The sequence below is a fragment of the Perna viridis genome, chromosome 1, assembly GCF_037379345.1.
Source record: "Perna viridis isolate PV_CMFRI_1.1 ecotype Kerala chromosome 1, ASM3737934v1, whole genome shotgun sequence".
Classification (NCBI taxonomy): Eukaryota; Metazoa; Mollusca; class Bivalvia; order Mytilida; family Mytilidae; genus Perna; species Perna viridis.
In genome coordinates, this window is record NC_142445.1 from 56,827,489 (window position 1) to 56,847,407 (window position 19,919).

At 30.7% G+C, this 19,919-nt stretch overlaps 2 protein-coding genes across 21 annotated transcripts in view; one reads left to right on the top strand and one right to left on the bottom strand.

Moving 5' to 3' along the window:
- LOC148629506 (uncharacterized) overlaps positions 1-19,919 on the bottom strand; it is a 204,880-nt gene that overhangs the window by 145,282 nt on the left and 39,679 nt on the right. The window lies entirely within an intron of this gene.
- The window catches only part of LOC148629511 (5'-AMP-activated protein kinase catalytic subunit alpha-2-like), a 31,216-nt gene that overhangs the window by 2,368 nt on the left and 8,929 nt on the right, over positions 1-19,919 (top strand). For 4 of the 20 annotated variants that reach the window (XM_088552804.1, XM_088552674.1, XM_088552727.1 and 1 more), the window contains exons 3-17: positions 1,965-2,058; positions 3,275-3,419; positions 4,233-4,320; positions 4,821-4,890; positions 5,665-5,713; positions 6,148-6,253; positions 7,291-7,396; positions 10,389-10,503; positions 10,861-10,922; positions 11,489-11,533; positions 13,967-14,006; positions 16,383-16,472; positions 17,399-17,469; positions 17,809-17,874; positions 18,419-18,578. In XM_088552804.1, coding sequence (XP_088408930.1) covers positions 1,965-2,058; positions 3,275-3,419; positions 4,233-4,320; positions 4,821-4,890; positions 5,665-5,713; positions 6,148-6,253; positions 7,291-7,396; positions 10,389-10,503; positions 10,861-10,922; positions 11,489-11,533; positions 13,967-14,006; positions 16,383-16,472; positions 17,399-17,469; positions 17,809-17,874; positions 18,419-18,578 — 1,307 coding nt within the window. Of the gene's footprint in view, positions 1-1,567; positions 1,662-1,964; positions 2,059-3,274; positions 3,420-4,232; positions 4,321-4,820; positions 4,891-5,664; positions 5,714-6,147; positions 6,254-7,290; positions 7,397-10,388; positions 10,504-10,860; positions 10,923-11,153; positions 11,175-11,488; positions 11,534-13,966; positions 14,007-14,713; positions 14,738-16,382; positions 16,473-17,398; positions 17,470-17,808; positions 17,875-18,418; positions 18,579-19,919 lie in introns of all 20 variants that reach the window. The other 16 variants (XM_088552657.1, XM_088552719.1, XM_088552742.1 and 13 more) reach the window with 8 other exon arrangements.

Consider the following 19,919-nt stretch of genomic DNA (forward strand, 5'->3'; position numbering starts at 1 on the left):
GAAAGCTTGATAGACTTTGGTGAAATTGAATATAATACAAACATATCACTTATTTCAAGGATTATTTCCCTTACCCTGGGTCTACCTCCTTAATTTCATCACTTTGTCAACCCAAGAAAGTATTTTTGTTGAGGTTGTTTGTTGTTGACTTATCTTTTTCTTCATTTGCTTGATTCTTAGCAGAACTTGAAAACAATGATAACATAACCCTGTCTTTTAAGACTTGACAGAGGTTTTTGAATTGTGGTATACTATTGTCCATCCAACTGTTTGGACAATGACTTAACTTGCCTTTACAAAGGAGAAGGGGCAATTAAGACTCTTATTGGCTTAAAATACAACTGAAAATTAATCATAGAGTGATGAAAGATTGAATTGTAAATTTAGGGACTGGAATCCACCACAAATGAGGAAACATAAATGCTTATGATAATTATTGCATTAAAAGGACAAAGGAATGCTTTAAATTTACCAAATTCAGATATTCTGTCAGTTTTGTACTTTTTGGTCACTTTCTGGTAATATTTCTAGCAAGGCAACAGTGTTAACACCCAAGAAACAACTTAATATTTTGTTAATGTCTAAAGATGTTTCTTGGGTGTGGACATACATTAGTTGTAGTTTTCTGGATGTAAAGATGTCTGAAAAAAGCAACAAAATTTTTGTTAAATGTCATATATTGTGGTACCATTATGATATCATTGCAGTGAAGAAATGCCACAAAATATTCTTTTTCTTTATATTTATATATTTCATGATATGAACAATTTTTATGTTATTACAACAAAGTTGATATTTTTCGTCAATATTTATAGCCTAATGCCCCTACCCCTTTCCATCCATTGTTCCTTTCTATTGTTTCTAGCTCCTTTTTCATATTGGGTTTTTAAGTTTTTAATTAAAAATAGGGTGATTTACAGACATATCTTGCACTGATGGTGTAGCTCATAAAACATGAGTAGAAGGAATTGTTATTGATGTTTACTTTCTTTTACATCAGAAATATATAAACATATAATCAGTGTTAAATTCTTTTGAACTTTTTATAAATGAAAAATTGTGTGATTCATTTACTAATGCTTCATATATTTTCTAATTAAAATCAAATGATCGTTGATTAAAAAAATGTTTAGTGACAAGCGAAACTTACATGAACAATTTCAACATTTTATTTAGTTTTTTCTCCCTTCCTTCTTTGTCATGTATTGTTGTAGTGTTTCTCATGTCCCTTCAAACTGTTGTTTCTTATTTGTATTCTGTTGCCAACCTTTTTTTTGTTTTTTTTTTATTCTAGAATTTCTTAATACATTACTTTTAAGTACATTTGAATTTAGTAACTGAATTTTTATACTATTTTTTCAATATACTTAGATACATGGTCATAGCTTTAAGTATCAGTATGATTTATGATAAAAAGATTGTTAACTTGATTAAAACAGAAGAATGTAAATGGAAAAAGACAAAATCTTGAAAAGTTATTTCATCATTCAAAATCAAGTAAAACAAAATGAAATGCCTTTATTCAAAAGAATCAGAATTGAAGTTTTCTTGCGTAATGTAAACCCAGGTACCAGGTGATGAGTACCCCGACAGATATTTTCATGGTTATGGAGTATGTTGCTGGTGGTGAACTATTTGACTATATTGTAAAGAAAGGGAAAGTAAGTTGTTAGAAATTTTTTAGGGGATTATCTCAGAATGTAGCTTTACCAATTGTATAATGGAATAAAGCATCTGTTATTGAAATTACAAAAAAAATTAAGTTTTAATAATTACAAAATAAACAAATTTGTTTATTTTTCAAATTGATGTAACTTGTATATCACTGTCTGATAATATTTATTAAGATGATGTTAATTGAAAAAAAAAACAAATTCCTGAGGTAATAGGTGGAGTACATTTTGAGAAAGTCCCTAACATTATAGTATGTAGCACTGTATAAGCTAATTTGCCCTGTTTAACAGATACCAAGTGATAAGTACTCCTACAGACATATTCATGGTGATGGAATATGTGGGAGGAGGTGAGCTGTTCGATTACATTGTCAAAAATGGAAAAGTAAGTAAACGTATGATGGGAATTACCTCCCCTAATGACGCCTCTTGAATTAAGAAGCTTGGTTAATATAAAGTGACAGTTTTTTTGTTATATATTTTTGGATGAATCAAATTAATTTTTTATGTTTTCCCTGGCAAATTGCTTGGTTTGGTCTTTGACTTTACACTGAATTCTTCATTTTGCATGATTGAAGTCATAACTGTTTGGTAATTGAACTTTGACACTTGGAAAAATCTACTTGTGCACTTTCTCACCTTCTCTTTTCAACTCCTTTGAAGTCAGATGCAAAGCATGATCTAAATTTTGCTATTTTTGATTGGATTTTGAAAGAGTTCATCTTTTAATGATGAATCAGTTTTGTTAATCCTTTAGCAGTACTATATTTGTACAATTAAGGCACAGTACTAGTGTGGACAAAAGCAAATTGTTTATCTAAAGTAGAAACATGTACCAGGATGGTTATGGGTAGCATCTGTTTTTAATGCATGTGACTATAAACTCTACCTTGCTAAAATATTTGTGTCTTGACCCTTGGGGGTTTAATGTAGGCCTTTTTCATCTATGTATTAGTTACAGAAGTTAAATGTATCAAATACTTGCACACTCTATTTTTAACCCATTGTTGAAAAGTTAGTTACTTGTATGTCCTTTTTTGTACTGTATATGTATAGAGATTTGGTCAGTCAAATTTCTGTTTTGCCTTGTTTATAATAAGCATGCTCAAACTGAAATATAACAAGAGAAAGACAATTGCTAACATCTCTAACAGACAATTTGTATTCTTACCCTCATATACTTTCTATTTTTATAGAAACAAAATCAGAATAATCTTTTTATATATTGCATGATTAGAATTGTTTTTTTCTCCATGACCATCTTTTGCCTTAAAGAACTTTTAAAAAGCATTGTTTTTTTACATGTATCTAAGTTCAGCTTTCAGTTGTAGGTGACACAAGTGCACATTGTTTGTTTGTTGTGTACATACATGTACATGTATGTGTACAATTCAGCAAGACGGCACCTAATAATGTATTTTTGGAAAGGTTTTACTAGTGTTTATGATTTTGCTTATCTTCAAGATACATGTACATGTATAGGTTGTGATGTATCATTCTGTTGTCACCTATGATAAAACATCACAACTCCTTACTATGGTTATAAATTCTTCAAGAAAATTATTAAGCGGTAAGTTGTAGAAATAGAGAATATTTTGTAGTTGAAAGAACCAGAAGCGAGACGTTTTTTCCAGCAGATAATATCAGGTGTTGACTACTGTCACAGACATATGGTTGTACACAGAGATCTGAAACCAGAAAATTTACTTTTAGATGATAAACTGAATGTTAAAATTGCTGATTTTGGTAAGAGTTTTTTTAAATAGGCTATAAAATCCTTTTCACATTTTTTACTGTGAACCCTGTATATCATAGTTACATATATTTCTCTTAATCATTAATATATCATTGTTTTTATACATCACAAAAGAATATTGTGATAGTATAATGCTATTATGCTGTCCTCTATATACATTTATTTCTGTACAAAAGCTTGAGTAAAGTCTTTACTGGTAGATCTTTATGAAATTGTGCTACACCACAAAGGGAAAGATGAGATTTTTGGGGTTGACACTTGAAATTTTAAGAATAAGGGGTCAAACAGGGAACAGAAACAAGCATTTTCATTATGTCCAAACAATAACCCGACTATGAGGAATTGAAATTGTTTCACAAGGTGCTATACAATAAACCAGAGGAAAGTTAGGGTTAATATTGGAAGTTGTGACTGAATCCATTTTTGAATTAAGGAGCCATAAAGGAGCCACTTTGATTCTGGTCAAATTCTTTTCATGTGTCAAAAACTTCATGTAAGAGCTGTATCAAGCTTGAATGGTGTGTCCATACTAGCCTGAACTGTGGAGGGCTTGACCTCTGTGGTTGAATCAGGCTGCACTCTGCAAATTGTTTATGATGATGGTAATAAAAGCATTTTAAGTTACAAAAGAATGTTTTAAAATATAGTTAATTGCTATTCATATAGTAGATGGCAAATAACATCAAATAAATATACATAATCATATACATGCAGTCAAGTTGATCGTAACTATAGTGTCTGCATATCTCAGGGTAACAGTATAGCTCAAAAGATTTATTTTGTTTCACTTTTGAATTTACCAGGTTTGTCAAATATGATGCAAGATGGAGAATTTTTACGGACAAGTTGTGGTTCACCTAATTATGCTGCTCCAGAAGTAATTTCAGGAAAGTAAGTGAATACCTGATGTTAAAGCTACTACCCCAGTAAAAAGTGTTGGTCAATAAGGATGTTTTGCTCAAACCAGAAGTTAAATTTGCAGTAATTTGTAGTTTTAGTGATATTGAAATAGAGAAATAAACAAGCAAAATAGAAATTTTTATACAGTGTATATGTAAATGTACTCTGTTATAATTTCTGTACCTAAGAGAACATCAGGAAAAAACAACTTGATAGTTTATTAGTTGATTGACTCAGCGATTTGACTTTGTCAGCTGTGGTTTAGGCTTTACAAACTTGTAATGTAAAATTTAATTTGTCTTGCTAACACTGTTAGGTTTGGCCATGATGTCACAAAGCTGAGAAACTAATGGTCTCTACTTATGGTAACTCTAATCAACGTCTTTGAATTTTATATCAAGAACAGTGAATAATTTTCTATATCTTAGTACTTTTGCCAGCTCTGCTCTGTTTGGCCAAGGCACTCTTTATTTTCCTTTCCTGTATTTCAGATTGTATGCAGGTCCAGAAGTTGATATTTGGAGTTGTGGCGTCATCTTGTATGCTTTGTTATGTGGCACAGTGAGTTCATGAGATATACATTTTTATCATGGCTCCGTTACAATTTTAACTTAAAAAAGACCAACAGGATAGTTTTTGTTTCTTTTGTTACTCAACACTTAGTATTGAGGACACATTTAAGTTTCCCCTTAAAAATACTATTTTCTCTGAATATGCATCAGACTAAGTGCAGTAGTAAATTAATTGAGGATGAGAAATTAATGTATACCATGCTCTGTGCCAGCCACTAAAGCATAAATTAAATGTTATAATAAGTGTTAATCTAGTATGTCTTCAGGAGAAAAAAATTCTGTCCCATTTTAGCAATATGATTTCATGTTCTATGAGCTAAAATGATCTTATTAGTTGTAAATTATTTGATGTATTCTATTTTCATTTTTGCAACTGTATTTATCTCAATATTTGGAAGGAGAGAGATTAACCTTACTAAAGCAGTGTAGGTATTTATAAAGGCCCTTCACTTGATCAAATAGAACTTTTGACAAAGATTTTGATGGAAAACTTTGATTGTATATATATAGGCAGGCCTTAACTTCTACATAGTTCGACTAGACCCATCATTCTTAAGTAGGGTGATACTGACCCGACATTCTTTAGTAGACTGATACTGACCCGATATTCTTTAGTTGCATGATACAAATGTGTAGATCAATTTAAATGGTTTATTAGTGATAATTAGTTTCTTACTAAATCAATTTAATGTAATTATATTTACATGTAAGCATGTATGTCATTGAAATTATTAATTTTACTCCCTTATCTTTATTTTTGCAGTTACCATTTGATGATGAGCATGTTCCAACATTGTTTAGAAAAATTAAATGTAAGTTGAATAACTACAGTGTTCAGCATTTAACTTAACATGCTTCTATATGATCAAAATCGAAGTAGAAACTGTACATAAAATTTAGTATTGTTATAGTTATTATAAATTAGAATGAGACTTTGATCTATTCTGTTAGTGTCTACATAGAAAACTCGAACTGAAAGTTAACAGCATGGAACACCACCATGATGTACTTTCTCTGTTGTGTTTGGTTTGGTTTATTTTGTAGCCATTTAATTTTTGTAAGTTAAGGCTTACATTCAATGTGATCTCCTATGTCAGTACTTTTTTTTCTAAACTACTCTTTTCTATTGTCTTTTTTGGGAAAATATGCACAATTTTTTTTTTAATTTGGAAATTTGAAATATGTGTCATGAAGTTGGTGTACATTATTTTCAATTTTAAGGATATGTTAACATTTATTTATTCAGCTGGAATTTTTGCTGTACCAGACTACCTTAACAAAGAAGTAGTCAGTTTACTGTGTATAATGTTGCAAGTTGATCCTCTGAAGAGAGCAACCATTTCACAAATTAGGTATGCTTTCCTAAGGGAGATAATCCAACATAAGTTTTTAATATTTAAGACTATTTGAGGCTTGGTAATTTGCTGTGTGAAGTTGCTTACAGTTTTTCTGTTTTTCGTTTTTTTTTAATTACTCTCAGAGGTTTTATTATTAATCTTGGGGTATTTATTTTTGGTGGTTTTCATGAGATTTTGTGAACCACAAAACCAAGTATTCAACTAATAGTTATTTCTGTTGATGAAAAACAACTCAGATGAAAAGTCTTAGGATCAATCTCTTCATGGTACATATGTACATACACATATCAACATCCTGTCAACCCTTAAGTGCTTAATTGAACAACAATAGTTTATTAGCCGTGGGGCTGTCTTAGTTTGTGAAATGTTAGGGTTAAAATAAATAGATCTTATTGAGATTTCCATTAAAAGTTTGACTTACAGGAAGTTTTAATTTAGTACATGTACTTGTAAACAGGAAAATGAAAACGTGATTCATAACTTTCTGTGGATGTGTCATATATGTAACTTCCATTCGTTATTAAAATTACCTCTGTCTCAGTTGTCATAAATTGGTAAAAAAGTGTTTCTTTTAATATCCAGCAAAACAAAGTTTTGCTCTTTCAATATTTTTTCTTGAAATGCAGAGAAATAGATAATTTAAAAAAAATATATTGACCCACAAACCAAGAATTCAAGTACCCAAGAAAATGTCTTTTTTCTTCTACCTACGAAATTAAATGAAACCACAGTATTAAAACCATCTATAATGAAACAGAAGCCAAATGTATTCAGGGAAAGGAATAAAATCTTGTTACATGAATTTACTAATATTACACTTAATGACTTTTTTGAATGTCATAAAATCCTCAGCAGTGGATGATTATTTTTCTTATTTACATACAGTTTTAATTTTCCTGATTGTAAATGTAGAAATAATTGATAGTCATTAGGAAATCATTAAAAAAAAACAACAAAAAAAACCCTCAAAAACATGACAATATATGTGCATGTTTTTAAAGCATATTGAAAATGTGGATTACATATTGCAGGGAGCATGATTGGTTTAAGAAAGAATTGGCAGATTATTTGTTCCCCTCACCACATGAGCAAGATGCCTCCATTGTAGATATGGAAGTGATATATGAAGTCTGCAATGTAAGTAACAAAGTTGTGTCTTATGAAAGATATGATTTTAGTAAATAATCTGTCAAACTTTGATAGTACAGTAAGAACTATCTTAACTGAACCCTGAATAATCCTAAAACCTGTCTAAACCAAACCCTGAATAATTCTAAAACCTGTCTAAACCAGACCCTGAATAATCTGAAAACCTGTCTAAACCAAACCCTGAATAATCATAAAACCTGTCTAAACCAGACACCTTTAAAGTCCCAATATATCAAATTAAGTGTATTTTGAAGGTTCTTAGTTAACATCATCTGAGGGTTTCCTTGTCTTTCATTGAGGGCCCATGGGTGGTTTTGAGGTTACATTTTTCATCCTGGTATGGTTGTTGTCTCTTTGACATATTCACCATATCCATTGTCCTTATATCATCTGAGTCCATTAATAGCGAGCGCCGCGAAGCGGTGTGAGCTCTACAGGTATTAAGGTTACAGACCACCAATTCAACCAATGAGCATTTGGAACGTACACAAAAATAGTCCTATGCAGAAATTACCCCTGTTCCTCATAGTGCTGTGAAAAAAGTTCTCATCTAATTTAAAAAATTTAAACAGTTTATGAAAGGAAAAACATTTCTGTACATTTTATAGGTGCATTTTGCTTATTGTGATGTGAAGCCTAATCTCCATAATGATTTTTAAATATACCCCTGTCTTGTGAAAACACTGGGATTTCCCATGCTATTTATAGACCCTTCACTTCCGGTGACCAGTACTGCACTGCAAGTCTGCTAACCCTACATGCCATTCTGAGGATTGTGAGCTGACATATGTAGAATCATGCTGATATATAGTCCTCTGCAGGTTAAAGTTAAGGTAAAGTCCAGAGAAGCCATTGAATATTGTGAAATTAGCATAGAAGCCTATGGAAAGTGGAATTAGTGGTTTTTAACCTTAAGATGAAGCCATGGCAAAATGAAAAGTTTCTTGAAATAGCTTAAAACTACTTTAAGATCTTGTTAACTTTGAGAGGAAAAATTAGTGGTTTTTAGCCTTAACTGTATTTTCTAAATTTCCCTTACGATTCCCCAATATACTAACGAAAAAAAGTCATGTCCTGGAAGTAACAAAAAGTGACTGTCCTTACGGAGAAAATTCATCATTTCCTTCAATCAAGTAAAAAAATATAAGTTAAGATTACATTTCAGTAAAAATAAATTCATCTTTTCTGATAGTTTCCAGGTCTTTTTCTATTTTTTTTCACTTATTTAAAGAAGTGAATGTTATGTTTTTTAAAAAACATAGGGAAACACATGGATGTGTATGTACGTGTATCTCCGCTGTTCTACTGTTGCTGTTGTCAAGAATCTAACCTGCCTTGGAAAAAATATAAGTCTGTTGGTATTATCAAAATCAAAGCATAGCTTTTCTAAGATAGGAAAGGCAATCGTTTTCTTGTTTGGAATTTGCACATGATATGTGTAAAATATTCCCAACATCCCTGGAGAACTGTAATATTTCCGGTATCTGTACAGATTGATCTGACAGGCCAAAACTGAAATGGATGTTGCTAGAGATGCCCTAAAGGGATAAAAAATGTACAGTATTGCGAAGTGCTGTAAAGTTATTGACCATTTTGAGAGCGAGGGGAAAGGGAGTATTGGGTTGGAATTTTGGGGGAAAATTGTTCAAGTTATTCATTTATTAAAAAAAAACTCCACCATTAATTGACAAGACAGATTTTCAAATAGAAATATTGATTTTGCTTGCTGCTTAAATATAAATGGAAATATTGCTCTTGCGAAGCAAAAATTTTCATCCGGGTTGACCCCTATGTAATGTCCTTTTTTATTTTTACAAGTCTCGCACAGATGGTACACGTATGGTCAAGCTCACTGTGCTCTCTGATTTAGGCAATGCCTACCCCATATCAATTCACATTTTATCTGTGATTACAAAACACTTGGTGTTATACAGGTTGACTCTACCGTCATAGAAGACAAATACCATTGTCACTAAAACAGGTTTTAGTCTCATAAAAAAAATTGGTTTAATATTAATAAGTGATATATTCTATTGTGTGTGTTTGTATGTGTGTGTGTGATAGAGAGAAATTGTATAATTACAAACTGACAAATAATATCTTTGAATTGGAGAATAATATAAAGGAAAAATTACTTGATATGTATACATGCAATTAGGAATGTATGGTATTGTAGTTCTATTAACATGAATGTATGGTATTGTAGTTCTATTAACATGAATGTATTTAAAACATGTTTTAGTTTATGTTTATATATAAACTCATGTTAATATTTTTGTTAATACATGTAGTAATTAAGAAAACAATCAAATTTCTAATGTAAATTACTTTGTTCACATGTTTACATGGATATGTATACAGCAATAAAAACGGGCATCATCCTTTGGTGCCAGTTAGATAAAAAATGAAGTTTAATTGCTCCAAAATTGTTTTTTCCCAGTTGACAATTTGACCCCCCTCCCACAAAAAAAAAAGAAAAAAAAAAAAAAGACAAAAACGAAAAAAAAAAAACTACCAACTGTGCCAATTAACATGTAAAATATCTTTAGAGGCAGTGATATCAAAAACTTGACACAAAAAATGAAAATAGGATATATCTAAAAAGGCATATATTGACACAATAGATCAAGATGAATCAAGGAAACAAGTATTGCAGTATACTTGAACTTGAGGGGCACGAGTTAGTTTCATATTTAACTGTCATTTAGTTTCAAATTTAACTGTAATTTGTCACAAAAGGATTCTTATTGTTTTGGCACAATTCAACAGTGAAATTTAAGAAATAAACTGGCACAAATGAGTTGTGGCGCAATAGGAGATCACCCATGAAAACATGACATGATACACATAAATGGATTAATGAAAAACAAGTAAATTTTTGAATTCCTAAAATTAATATAAGGTGCCATTGCTATAAAAGAAAGCATGTTTAAGCATTACCAGTATAATTATTATTTAATGACATGAATTTATCTTTTAGAAATATGATGTGAGTGAGGAAGAAGTTGAGCGAGCTCTCCTAAATGGAGATCCATATGACCAACTCAGCATTGCTTACCACTTAATTCTGGATAATAAAAGAAGACAGGACACTTGTAAGTGGTTTTAATGGCGGATAGGGGAAAACTAATTTGCAAGTCTAAAAGCACTATTTAAAAAAATTGCTGACTGAAACATAATTGACACTATTAAATCATTGCAAAACACTTGTCAAAATTCAGTTAAATGGATAAGTGCAGTGCTAAAGGAAAAATAATTATGAAAGGGAATGGCATAATGGAGGAAAGAGGAGGATCTAGAAACTGAAATGTTATGAAATAGTGAGAAGACAAATGAATAATTTTTTATCACTTGTGTAATTTTTATTTATTTCATTTCTTATATTCAAAGATTTGAAAGTAAAATGTATCTTTATATCATTATTTTAAAAAAATTACTTTAAATATTTTCAGCTATGGAATTGGATATGAATGATTTTTATCTGGCATCCAGTCCTCCAGCAGATTCTTTACTGGTATGTTAGTATAATAGAGTAGTACTGTGTAGGTAACAGAAATGTCATACTATTGTGATTATGTACTTGTAGTTGTTGGCTATTCTAATGTAGAGTGTGTAAACATACATTTGTACATAAAAAACTATGCTAAAAGCTTAATGCTTACAAAAGTTACTGTAAATAGCTATGGTCTAAGAGCAATAGTCATGTTAAAAATTTGTTACCTTATTTTATGCATATTCTAACTAGGTATTCATGACTTCAAAGAAAGTAAGTGGTAAAAACTAAATGTTGGAATTTGATGTTATTAGTTTGGTTTTGTTTTAATTGGTATATTGTTGAAAAAAAAAAGTGACACAAAGATTGGAAAAAAAAGATTGAGGTATTTATAAAATAGCCTACATTGTGTATTTCCCTCCATTAGAAGTGGTTGTACAAAAGATTAAATTTCAGTCAAGAAAAAAAGCATTTGCTTGTAGGTTTATGTAGAATTCTTTCCCAGTTAAGACTCTTTAGTACAGTCTTAACATGTGGAGATTGTTACACAGAGAAAAAATGCTGACTGATATATTTTTGTCTTTTAGTCACGATACACACACTTGGTTGGTTCCCCACCAACTCAGGAACAAGTTAGTATCAAAATGTTGGTCCTTTCACATTGCTTCATCATAGCTAGTTTGATGTAGTCTATTCTATTTCTTCTTGTCTGTGGACACTAGAAGAAGATGGAACATGATATTGTAAAATCGGGCTATTCTATTAAAGATGTTATTATATACATAGTAAGGGAAGTTCAATTTTTTTGCATTGGTCCTGACTCATTCAAGTTCTCAATAAATAAAAATAATGTAAAAAAGGTCCTGATTGTTATTAGGTAATATAATGCTTTGACACTTTTCCTTCCTGGGAAATTAAATAGAAAGCCTTTCTTTCAAATGAAGATAATGTCATGATTTAAATAGTGATGTATGCTTTGCTCTTTTTTTCCAAATGAATACTCCAGAGTAAACTGTATTTGAATAAAAATTATATAGCAAATACTTAATGGTTCTTAGGGTCAGATTGCAGTACATGGAATTTTTGGTTGACAGGAAAATATTTAATGGACCTTAGCTATGCTTTATTCCAGATAACTTTTTGAGGAGGTCAACCAGGCCATATATTGCCACATGACCCTCCGCATCACAAGCTATTTTTTAATATTGAATATCCCGTCCTACCATCTTCAGCCATTCATTTTAATAGAATAGCCTTAGGTTTATTGGAAAACATGCATGTTCAGTATTTTTTTTTTTTGAACAATTTCTTACATGAACTCCACAGACACAAGAAATTAATTTATCCAGTGTTCTCCCCTCCCCCACAAATGGTGTACCACAAAATAACATTTGTTATGCATAGAGCCATGGAAGTAAAAGAATCAATCCCTGGTCAGATGAGTTCAATAATGTGGGCCAAATGAACCAGTGTTTTTTCTAAGGGTGCTACTCTTTAGAATGCTGGGGAGAACACTAGGACTCACATGACACTTAATACCATTGTCATTCATCAACATTATTTCAGTCACAGTTTACATCTGCATGGTGGTCATCAGGGAGATTTTCCTTGCTTGATACAGAGTTAAGACTTGATGAATGGCTTTACTTCTAGGTGAAGCTTTCCTGGTGACGGATCTAGATAAAACAAGTTTTACACACAAAATAAATTTATACTGTTTTTGTTTTAACTTTTCAGTATTACTGTTTGAGTTTGATATTGATAATATTTATACAACTTTTATATACATGTAGAATTGAATTGCTACTATATAATTAACCTTGGCAAAAAAGGGGAACCTAACATATTATAGATCATTTGAATGAAGAAGTCTTATCATTTATTTAGTTATAGTTTAATTATGTAACTAGAGAAGATTAATTGCATGTTAATTGTGATGATTGGTTAATAGTTTTCAGAAATCCCAACAAAATCTCTTTCTTTACCACATGATAGCATTATATTTGTGTTAACATGAATTAATACTAATGACTGCTTTTAATTTTTATACAAGAATGAGTCATGTCATTTGTTTTCCTTCTACTTATAATTTATATTCACTAGTTATGCAGCCACTGCACTAACTGCAATATTGTATTTGCTCTTTGGTTTACCTCCCTTACTTATTTTTTCTGTGTTCTTATTTTTAAATCTTTAATGTAGCTCGAAAAAGATGTACTTTGTCAGGTTTGGCAGTTATTAATGGGTGTCATGCATTTTTTTCAACATTTCAATAAAGGATATTGGAAGAAAATTGTTCATTTACAAAGTATTTCTTTAAAAAAAATAAGGAGTTGTGAGATGTTTATTTTCAATGCTTTCCCTGCTTCAAGCACACTTATATTCAGATACTGGTTCATACCAACTACTAATTACTGTAGAAGTAGGCATGAGTGATTTTATTGTAAATATACAGTAGCATTACCTTATCGTCTGAATTAGTACATGTATTAGTAAATAAATTAGTTGACAATGACATACAAATTCAATGTCATTATTATTGATTGCCTCCATTTAATCTCAACAAAGATAATCAGTGAAGAATGTTGTTTGTTGTCTCAGTAAAGTGAAAGTGTTGTGATACAGTTATCTATATTATTTTGCCATTATCTTCCTGATTTTTTGACATGGTGCTGAACTCTATATACTCAAACTTATATACATAGTATCAAACCTATTATCATAAGAGCTTAGAAAATTGGACAGAATTACTTATCCTACTGTAAATTCTGTGGTATGATATATATGCCACTCCTCCCACTACAGCACTGGTAATGGAGAATGACAGGTCACAATCAAAACTTGATAACCACCTTTATACTTAGAATATTTTAGAATTTACAGATTTGTTGATATTAAATCAGATGGTTAAAGAAATTACTGTAATAATACATAAGTATCCAGTAGAAACTTGTCCCTGTTGTATTGTATACCTTTATCAATACAAATGGTAAAATGTTTCTTGTAGTTAGTGTATGTTCATGTATAAATTATTTTCAAAAATTGACATACATGTATAATTTCAGGCCACCAGTCCACTGCGTCCACATCCCGAGAGAATGCCAGGTAGGTTATTTATACTGACACCATGATGCTTGAGATTCTCATAACATCATACATGTATAAATGTTCATTTAATAAATTTAAATTATAAGACTTGAAGATATTTTGCTTAATTAGCTTGTATAGTTTGCTTACATGTTATGAGTTGGCAATTTTCTTTTTACAGTGTGTATATTTAACTTTTCTAAATGGCTTATTGATTTTAAAAAAAAAGATTTTGCATTAAATACCTTTGCATACTGTATTACCAGGTACATTGAACTCTATTCTTTTTAGTTCACCTGGATCACAGGTCCATGTTATGTCATAACATGATTTTTTGACTTGTCCCATTTGTCATTTTGCTTACCTGAAAAGTTCTGGTCAGGAATGATGTATCACAAGATTTTAGAAATGTTCCGTACTTTGTCAAACAATTGGCAATTAAATAGATTATGATACTTAGCTATCAAGAACTACTGGTGAATATGATTTGGCATTTTACAGATTTGTTAGCATACAAACATTTCATATTTTCTATAGAAACTCTCTTAAAGGGTAAACACTTATCTTTAAATATAGCTGTAGTTCTATGAGGTTTGACTCTGTCTTCTGGACGATGAACCTATTTGAAGAATTTAAGCTTTAAGTTCCCTATTAGTAGATGCTGGAATTCCGTTGTTCATAGTTGCTCTCCCTTGTGCATAGAATTTTATTTTGGACATTTTCAGCACTTAAGATGAATGTTGTCCCAGGTAAATGGGGGTGTGGCAAGGTGTTGATAAAGTCTAATGCACTGCACCCATTTTAGATAATATTATGCAATAAATGTATTAGAAAGGGCTGGATATTGGTGTTGCATTAGAGTTTTATCAACTAGAAGCTTCTGCTTAGCAGGAAATAAGTTCTTATTCAATATTTTGAAATAAGATTTTGTCATTTGTCAATAATTTTAACAAGTATTTTGTTTCCTTTTAAACATGGCCTTTGAAATATGGGTTTAAGTAAAGTAGGTGTAATGGCTATTCTGTTTAGTTTTTGGAAACTTTTTTCTTAAATTAAGTCTATTTTTTATGTCAAGTTGAAAGATTGAAAACATGTATCATGTAACAAATATTTGTCTTTTTTCCTTGGTGACATTATAAATGGCAAGTCATAGATCAAATAATATGGTGTATTATGCTTTTTTTCTGGCATGCTTTTTATACGACCACACATTTTTTTTCCGGTCATATTATGGTATCACCCTGACATGGTTGTTGTTTGTTGTCGTCGTGGTAGTTGGCATCCATGAATCTAAGGTTATTTACAATAACTTTTTGAAATTTAAACACATTGTTTCTAAGGACATGGCAGAGGGCCCTTTAGATTTTGGAGGTTTTTGCCCCACACCTTTAAACAAGGGGCTTAAGGGGAAAAATGTGTGTGATCATGATATTTGATAGGCAAGTTTATTATTGATCTGATTTTTATGATTTAGATTTCAATCTATTCCTTTTAATACTTCTGTTTTCAACATTTTTAACACCAATTTGGAGTTAAAGGGGTACAAAATTGGGCCATGCCCCCCCAAAAAAATCAACTATTTTATTTTGGTCCCATTTTAAAAGTTTTCTTTTATTGGTTTCCTTATGGAAATTCCTGTCTGCTTTATTATTCAATCAAATTTCAGATATCTCGTATGGTTTTTGAGTAATAAGGCACCAAAGGGCCTACACTCCTAAAAATCAAATTAATGATTGTTCCAATTTCTAAAATATTTAATTGATTTTCAAATTTTTTGTGCTATGTATGTGTCCAAACCAATTATTGTATCCATAATGAATTGTAAGTCCATATGCATAAGTGTGTAAAAACCTTGTATTGTGTCCTGACTTGCCCCAAGTGAACAGAGTTTGACATGCATTGGGTGTATCATGCTGTGCTCTGCAAAGCTCTGTATTATGTTAGTTGTATAAGTTCTATTATTATGCTTATTTCTTTAGTAGATCAAGGAGCAATAAATGCATGCTTAACTTGAAAATTCATTTTATTGAAATTTATTTCTAGAATTCAACATTCCAAAGCCATTTAAGTTATGTGTAGACACTACATTCACCCAAAGTTTTTAGTATACCATAATAGTACACTAAATAGTATTTCAATAATGGTAATTTCATTGATAGTAGCTTTTTCAATTTTCAATTAATGCTTTAACATAAGTGATTTTTGTTCTGTGTCCTCCTAGCATAAAAGATCTTTTTTTGTCTTATTTTGTAACTTGATTTTATGAATTGAAAAATAAAGGTAAGGGCCTAAACTTATTAACAGTCTAGTAAAGTTCTCCAGAAAATAAGGTAAGTTGTCAATTTATTTGTTGTTGTCAGAAATGCTTAAATATAATCTTTCAACACTTTTCAGAATTGAAGCACACATCACACACTTTGGAACCACTACTAGTGACAGCTAATAAAGCAATGCAGCCCCCCAAGAAGGCTAAATGGCATTTAGGTAGTCCTTATTTTTATACATAGAAATGTTTTCATTTTTGTTCATTAACATAGTGAATATTCTTTCATTCCGTGGTATGACAGAAATGACTTTAGTGATAAGATTTGAGTTTGTGGACTAATTTTGACCATCTATGTTAAAAGGTATAGTAATATTGTTTTTTTAGTAGACTTAAACAGATGCATGTCTGATGGTGTAGAAGTAAAATTCTAAATTATATGAGTTAACAAGGATACATGTAAACATTACAGCACATATTTCTTGAACTTTGTGTAAGAAATAAAACATGAATTGTAAATACTTTTTAATGAGTCATCTCTCTTCTCATAATGAAAGTTTTGAAATATAATCTTTTTTCTTTGTTAAATGTGATGAACAAGTACAAGAATGTTTTAAAATTGATTACAGGCCCAATGGGTCTGGCGTATGTATTGAAAAGAATAATTGCGCATGAAAATTAATATTTATGCAAGTTACTAAAATAAAAAAAAAAATTACTTACTCGCTTTTATAAAAAATTGATAGTTCAAAAATGGTTGGGAAAAAGTCACATTATAAGTACACAATCTAATGAATATAATGAAAACCACAAAAAAAACATATACAATTGCAGTGAAGTGAAATAATAGTTTGGTTATACCCTGCTCTGAAGGAGAGGGGGTATACTGTTTTACCCTTGTCCATGTGTCTTTGTTTCCGTCTGTAACAATTTTTTCCATCACAGTTTTGTAAGCAACTACTAATCACAATGGCTTGACATTTTAACACATTCTTCCTGTAGATATGTTATATATTGGGAATCATTTTTGAAAAAAAAAATTCAACAATTTCCTGTTTACTGAGTACTTTGTTTATTTACCTTATATTGTGATTGACAGCAAGGGTGTCACCAGTGAGCCATCTCTCAGATTTCTTGTTTCTTACAGGAATAAGATCCCAGAGTAAACCACAAGACATCATGCATGAAGTTTACAGAGCCATGAAGACACTCAATTATGTAAGATATGTGATTGTATATCTCTATCCTTTATATAAGGTTTGAATTAATTCATTTGATCTTTGAAATAATGTACATGATTGTGTATTAGAATGCCTACACTTAATTTTCATCTTGAATCAATTTTAGGTTCCTAATGGTTAATAATGGATCAATATGGATACTTAATTTGTGTCATCAACTTTTTTGTTATCCTTTATAAAATGAAAGTCAAACTTTCAAATTAGTGTACATCTACCACATTGATTTTTGAAAGAAATAAAAAAAAATGGGGGTTATTTATGATTTGGCAAAGCATGGACTAGATGTATGTGGCATAATGGTAACTTCTAACTGTAGGAATGGAAAGTGATAAACCATTATCATGTTAGAGTTAGGAGGAAGAACCCAGTCACTTGCAGATTTGTAAGTATTCATAATATTTCTATCAGGTATTAGAAATCATCTTTGTTTGCTTGAACTTCTGCAAAGTGTTTACACCTGACTGGTGTGATGATTTCTGCTATTTTTTTACATCTTTTGTTAAGTCACATTTTGTGTCTTACTATATCACTATATTCCTTGCAATGGTAAAGTTTTCAACATAAGTATAATTGTTTGTTAGAATCAAGCAAAATGTTTTACCAACTGCCTGATTCTTACAGAGACTGACACTTAAAAAATACAGATAGTTGCTTCTCCACTAGGTTCTTTGCAGACAGAAGATAGTTTGACAACTGGTTGACACAGGGTCTGAAAAAAGGCTTACAAGACTTCATTTTGGTCAATTTTAATTAGCATAAATGTCTTGATAAGAACAACATGATGAGTACATGAAATCAATCAATTTCAATCAATTTATTCCTATTCTTAAAAATGTTTTTATGCTTTGTTAAATTTTTAAATATGTAGAATTGAGTGGATTTATTTTTGAAATGAGGGTACTTAGCTCTTTGTAATTAAATTACAGTCTAAGATGAGTCTACAGTTGTATCAAGTTGATCAAAAAAGTTTCTTGCTGGATTTTAAGAGCCTGAATTCAGTTGAAGTTAATGAGTCATCAACAACATCATCAGAATCATCTCAAGTGCCCAGTCTGCCACCAACACCAGCCTCATTCTCTGATCTTGGTAGGTTTTTTAATTTTACAAATCTATGTATTAATTGTCATGCATAATTGTCTAAGAGTGCTGAGAGCACTTCAAAATCTTTGTCCTAGAAATCAAACCCATAAAAAAATTGATTCATTGCATCTGAAAGTTTGATCAGTAAATATGTGATAAAAGGCATGTTGTTTGGTAATTTTGAAAATGGATGACAATTATGAATGACCTTGACCTATATGTGAACTTTGGCTGAGGTTCCTGCAGCTTCTTCATATTTTATTCCTGAACTGTGTGATCCTTAACATATTTTGCTTAGAAGAATGTAGATGGAAGAAAGAATTGCATAAGGGCTGTTTTATTAACATATTTTAACAGACATAAGTTAATGTTCTAATCTTTTTCTGTAATTTAAGATTTTAAATCCACATACACAAGCAGAAATGCCTTAAATTTTGCATCGTCATTTATATGCTTTGTTATTAAAATCGTGATGCAATAATTAAAGTTTGCTAATTTTAGTTTGATTTACACATCATTTGACTGATTGTGTACCAAAATTCTCTGCTTTATTGAGGTCATATTATTATAAAATTTCCTGCTGAATTAATATAGGAATTTGTTATTATTTTCTATCATAAAAGATTTCATTTGGTATAACTATGCTTCAGTATTTTTTTGCCGATATTCAGTAGAATGAAGGTGAAAATTATCGCTAGAAATGTAGGACCCTGCCAGTGATGTTGTTAGTGTAAACAAATAAGGCACCATAGGTACATTAATGATAAATAGATTATTATTTGTTATATTCATTCAGTTTGCTTCTCTTACTGGCTCCGCCAGCTCAAGCAAGAAAGTCAATCTTTTGATGATAATCAACATGTGTCTAATTTTTTTTTTGATGATTCAGATTTTTACTTAATGTCCTCATATGATCAGTTATCTTCAATTTGTGTATTATAGGGCTTTGTTAAAGTTCAGATTTTAAACTTTGTATTATACAGGTAAAGATACTACTAGAATATCAAGTAAAGAAATATTAATATCAACTCAGAACTTTGCGAGGTTCCATAAACATTGTTCAGTTAGACAGGATGGTGTGTTTTGAAATAAATTATTTACAATTATTAGTCAACTATATTATTGGTTGTTTAATGTATGTACGTGTAAGTGGTGTCCAAACTTCAAATCTGAAATCATAGAATTAACTTAAATTGCATGTGTCAGACATTTGCCATAAAACTGCTTGTGAAATGAAAAAAGTTTTTTTTTGCATAATAATCAAACAATGGAGATCTGCATGCTGAAGTGTTTTCATTTTCATGAATTTTGTCCAACCATTTTGATAAATGAACTTTCATAAAGCAG